Source organism: Rhinichthys klamathensis, unplaced genomic scaffold, assembly GCF_029890125.1.
Source record: "Rhinichthys klamathensis goyatoka isolate OS25496 unplaced genomic scaffold, OSU_Roscu_1.1 h1tg000287l_1, whole genome shotgun sequence".
NCBI classification, from domain to species: Eukaryota; Metazoa; Chordata; class Actinopteri; order Cypriniformes; family Leuciscidae; genus Rhinichthys; species Rhinichthys klamathensis.
Genome location: NW_026606806.1, coordinates 224,640 through 230,639, shown reverse-complemented (window position 1 = coordinate 230,639; position 6,000 = coordinate 224,640). Strand labels below are relative to the sequence as shown.

The following is a 6,000-nucleotide window of genomic DNA, read 5'->3' as shown; positions in this document are numbered from 1 at the left end:
TGATACCAGAGACATGAAAGTAGCGCCGGTTTGAGTTTCGCGGGCGAAAAACGGTCCATTATCCATTACCAATATAATAGAGATGTAAGCTAAGATTACACAGAAAACACGTTAAACAAGCAGCTTCTTTTGGTCAAATTTCGTCGGGCAACTGTCAATGTGAACGCACTTTATCCCGGAGGAGCGGATTGATACACAGCGCTGCCGTGGACGACCTCGGTTATTAGGAAATATCTGTAGTCCGCTAGAGGTCGCCATTGAATGACCAATCAGAATCGAGTATTCCAGAGCGCGATGTAATAAAAACTATATTGATCTTAGGTTGCGGTTTTAAACAGATAAATGCGTCTAGATGTATACCATGCAGTGAATATGGTTTCAATTACTGCCAATGCAAATGTTTCATTGCATCGTGTTTAACACCATTTAATGAACAGAAAACAGATCTATTGAATCAGTTCCACTGCCTCGGGATAGTCTGCTTCATCAGTAATAATCCGACTCATTCCCACAGGGAGTGAACACTGGATCTCACGGATCTGAGCTCGGAATGAGTCAGAAGAATGAAAGGGGTCTTCCAGCACCTGCAGAAACTGAAGCGACTGTCTGAGGAAACACAGATTCTGAGCACTTTAATCAAGTCAGCAAAATGCTCAGCTGATGAACCACACCAAATGACTTCTGGTCCTAGACAGCATGAAATGATGCACAATTAAATCAAGATTTCTTGGCCATTATATGACATGAGGCACTTTGGATTTGTTCTTCTAAATCTCAAAATGATTGCTTGTTATATGAGTAACTGGGGGATTCAGGGAACGAATGCATCACAAAACCAAAGGAGCAGCAGAGGCTGTAATATGAAGATATGTCGCCCTCGTGTGGACATGCAGTGTAATGCAGACACAATAATGCATCAAACATGACTCTCTCTCTGTCCACCTTATTTTAACATAAGAGCGAATTTTTTTAATTGAATGTGCAAAGCTCATCGTTTACATTTAATTAACTGCACATAGCCAGTCGTTATGCTGCTTGATGCTGCAAACTGGTATTTATCATATTTACATTTATCGTAATTATTAACAGGTTTCGTTCGTTCACTAAACTAGTTTAACGGGGAACACGAACGAGAAAATGCTAAATATTTGCAAGCGAATGCAAAGCATTACAATAAATAAAATCCATCCGGTCAAATAAGGTGGAAAAAGAGACTAGATTATAAAAATACAACTGAATAAGGAGACAACAATTATTTTAATCTTCTGGTTTGCAGTGTTATTAGATCTTAACACTAGACAGGAAAATGAAATTGGGCAAATTCTTCATGTTCACAAAACACTGCAAACAAAAAATAGATGTGGATTCCCTTTTATTCTTAAAATTTTATGTACAAGTGCAACTGATTTATTTTTTTATTAATGTACATTCAATATAGAAAGTTTATGTACGCATATTACATTTAACATTTCACAATTGCACTAGTCGTTCACATACATTTGTAATCAAGAGTCAGTACAATTTGTTCTTTGTCCTTTTAGAAGCTGATTTTCAGTTGGTCTTTATCATAAGTATAAATATTCGAGTGCTTTCTGGGGAAGGAGGGAAGAGAGACAGGGAACAGGACAGGCTGCAGACAGTGCGCTTCTCACATCATAATCAGTTTCACAGGATCCTTCTCAACTGCAAGGCTGCATATTATCAAACAGAAAATGCAGAGGATTTGTTGGGATGAGGACAGACTTCAGCTGAGACACGGGCTGAATGCGAGACGCGGGAAGACGAAGACGACACCGTATCAGATCCATTCATCGGCTCACTCAAAATGAAGAAAACAAACAAATGCATAAAAATATCTCAATACAAAAGTAAACTATTCTGCTCTCCATGGAAAGAAAAGATTTACGAGACGCAACTGAATATAAAATGAAAGAGGAAGAAGTGTTGATGCATTAAAATGAAGGAATCACTAAAGACCATGAGTGCTGTGAGAGGAGACGACCAGCCCTCCGTTCCCTCTCTCAGTCCATCAGTCCATCAGCTGTCCTTGAGGATCAGGAGGATCAGGAGCTGCTCCAGACAGATGTCCGTCTCCAGGTCCGGCTTCGTCTGATGCTGTCAGTCTAATTCAGCCCAGGTCTCCGATGTCGTTGTCTACGGGCGGTGGGACGCTGGGGATGACCGGAGAGCCGGTGCCTGCTGTCAGATAGCCTGCCACTCCTGGACCTGAACATCAACACAGTCATCATCAACATCATCATCATCATCAACATCATCAACCAACACCGTCAGTCACACAGTCATAATCAACACCGTCGTCATTGTCAACAGTCATCAACACCGTCGTCAACGTCATCATCATCAACACCATCATCATCATCAACACCGTCATCGTCAACACAGTCAGTCACACAGTCAGTCAACACCGTCATCATCAACACCATCATCAATACAGTCAGTCACACAGTCAGTCAACACCGTCATCATCAACACCATCATCAATACAGTCAGTCACACAGTCATAGTCAACACCGTCGTCATTGTCAACAGTCATCATCATCATCAACACCGTCATCGTCAACACAGTCAGTCAACACGTCGTCATCGTCAACAGTCATCAACACTGTCATCATCATCATCATCAACACCGTTGTCAACGTCATCATCATCATCAACACCATCATCGTCAACACAGTCAGTCACAGTCATCAACACTGTCATCATCATCATCAACACCGTCATCAACAGTCAGTCACACAGTCATCAACACCGTCATCAACATCCTAATCAACACTGTCGTCATCGTCAACACCGTCATCAACACTGTCGTCATTGTCAACACCGTCAGTCACAACGTTGTCATTCTCAACACCATCATCAACACAGTCGTCATCGTCAACACCGTCCTCATCGTCAACACTGTCAGTCACAACGTTGTCAGTCAACACCGCTGTCATCATCAACACCGTCAGTCACAACGTTATCATTGTCACCATCATCAACACCGCTGTCATCGTCAACACAGTCATAGTCAACACCGTTGTCATTGTCAACAGTCATCATCATCATCAACACAGTCAGTCAACACGTCGTCATCGTCAACAGTCATCAACACTGTCATCATCCTCATCATCATCAACACCGTTGTCAACGTCGTCATCATCATCATCATCAGCAACACCATCATCGTCAACACAGTCAGTCACAGTCAGTCAACACCGTCAACAGTCATCAACACTGTCATCATCATCATCAACACCGTCATCAACAGTCAGTCACACAGTCATCAACATCCAAATCAACACTGTCGTCGTCGTCATCATCAACACCGTCAGTCACGTTATCATTGTCAACACCATTATCAACACCGCTGTCATCGTCAACACCGTCAGTCACAACGTTGTCATTCTCAACACCATCATCAACACAGTCGTCATCGTCAACACCGTCCTCATCGTCAACACTGTCAGTCACAACGTTGTCAGTCAACACCGCTGTCATCGTCAACACCAGTCACAACGTTGTCATTCTCAACACCATCATCAACACAGTCGTCATCGTCAACACCGTCCTCATCGTCAACACTGTCAGTCACAACGTTGTCAGTCAACACCGCTGTCATCGTCAACACCGTCAGTCACAACGTTGTCATTCTCAACACCATCATCAACACAGTCGTCATCGTCAACACCGTCCTCATAGTCAACACTGTCAGTCACAACGTTGTCAGTCAACACCGCTGTCATCGTCAACACCGTCAGTCACAACGTTGTCATTCTCAACACCATCATCAACACAGTCGTCATCATCAACACAGTCGTCATCGTCAACACCGTCCTCATCGTCAACACTGTCAGTCACAACGTTGTCAGTCAACACCGCTGTCATCGTCAACACCATCAGTCACAACGTTATCATTGTCACCATCATCAACACCGCTGTCATCGTCAACACAGTCATAGTCAACACCGTTGTCATTGTCAACAGTCATCATCATCATCAACACCGTCATCGTCAACACAGTCAGTCAACATGTCGTCATCGTCAACAGTCATCAACACTGTCATCATCATCATCATCATCAACACCGTAGTCAACGTCGTCATCATCATCAACACCATCATCATCAACACAGTCAGTCACAGTCAGTCAACACCGTCAACAGTCATCAACACCGTCATCATCATCATCAACACCATCATCTTCAACACAGTCAGTCACAGTCAGTCAACACCGTCATCATCATCAACACCGTCATCAACAGTCAGTCACACAGTCATCAACACCGTCATCAACATCCTAATCAACACTGTCGTCATCGTCAACACCGTCAGTCACAACGTTGTCATTGTCAACACCATCATCAACACCGCTGTCATCGTCAACACCGTCAGTCACGTTATCATTGTCAACACCGTTATCAACACCGCTCTCATCGTCAACACCGTCAGTCACAACGTTATCATTGTCAACACCATCATCAACACCGCTGTAGGCATGTGCCGGTATCAAATTTTCATGCTGCGATTAATTGATTGAGCTTTTATCACGGTATATGGTATTATCACGATAATTTAATTGCACAAGAGAAACGGGTGGATTGGGGGTATAAAACAGAATTTTATTAAGTTTAGTGACAACATGTTACAATGTTTACATCATGAACAATGACTGGTAGGCTACTGTTTGTATTATTGCTTAACACAATTTTCACGATTTCAATTCAATTCTTGGATTTGATTTCAATCTTGATTCAATATTGACTCATTTGGATAAATATTAGGTAGGCTACAGTAGATAGCCTGCATTTAATTTTTTCTCAAGAAAAAATATCTTACATAATGCTGTAAACATACAGAGAGAAATTAAATATAATGCAGTTTTCATTATAATAACAATAATGACACAAGTAAAAATATAATAAATAGGTAATATAGTCCACATATTTAGCAAAATACTCAGCTATTTTTTCTAGTCAACTAACGTGCTGGTCATTAAATGGCTTTCCTTAGGTAAAGGTAACATTCTGTGACATAATTGTTCTCCTGCAGTTTTATTGACCTCTTTCCGTGGTTGAAAAACACTGATTGATCGATATTATGTATACCTTTCGGTAAGTTGTACTGTATCTTTAATAAAAAGTAACAGATGATGCGCGCTACAGTCACGTCACATTTACAAGCGCCAAAACGGTATTTATTGTCTGAATTTCGTAATAAAATGGACAGAACCTGAGCGCTGATATTTTTTTCATATCAAAAGTAACCTGCTCTGTTAGTCTGTCGGTGTCAGTGTCCTCTTTGCTCCGCGATTTTTCTCTGCGTGAGAAAATGGATGCGTGGCGTGAGAGCGTTTGAAAAGTGTCAATTGCGTGAGTCTCAAGCTGAATGCGTGAGAGTTGGCAGCCCTGCTTTTAGAAGGGGGATAAATCGTCGGCAGCGTTCCTTCTTCCGCCATGCTTCTTCTCCATGTGAGGATTGTTTACATTAGACTAGAGTGCGCACTGCGCGCATGCACACAGTGCTTATGTGGGGATTGTTTACATCAGAGTGCGCACGTGTTTTGCGCAGCATATACGCAGTGTTTTTTTTAAGCGGTTGATGCGTGTTCTAAAAATCTACATTCGGATCATCAGTTATTTTTCACGGTATTTTGAAGTGCCCACGATAACAATATCGTGCATATTCATTACCGCGATTTATCGCATTACCGAAAACCGGCACATGTCTACACCGCTGTCATCGTCAACACCGTCAGTCACGTTATCATTGTCAACACCATCATCAACACCGCTGTCATCGTCAACACCGTCAGTCACAACGTTGTCATCGTCAACACCATCATCAACACTGTCGTCATCGTCAACACTGTCAGTCACAACGTTGTCAGTCAACACCGCTGTCATCGTCAACACCGTCAGTCACAACGTTATCATTGTCACCATCATCAACACTGTCGTCATCGTCAACACCGTCCTCATCGTCAACACTGTCAGTCACG

The 6,000-nt window shown here is 42.3% G+C and overlaps 1 protein-coding gene across 4 annotated transcripts in view; it reads right to left on the bottom strand.

Annotated features, from left to right (window-relative positions):
• Window positions 1-1,357: 1,357 nt before the first annotated feature.
• LOC130103412 (dnaJ homolog subfamily C member 13-like) overlaps window positions 1,358-6,000 on the bottom strand; it is a 161,671-nt gene continuing 157,028 nt past the window's right edge. For all 4 annotated transcript variants that reach the window (XM_056269656.1, XM_056269655.1, XM_056269654.1 and 1 more), the window contains one exon: window positions 1,358-2,226. In XM_056269656.1, coding sequence (XP_056125631.1) covers window positions 2,129-2,226 — 98 coding nt within the window. In that variant the 3' untranslated portion in view covers window positions 1,358-2,128. The remainder of the gene's footprint in view (window positions 2,227-6,000) is intronic.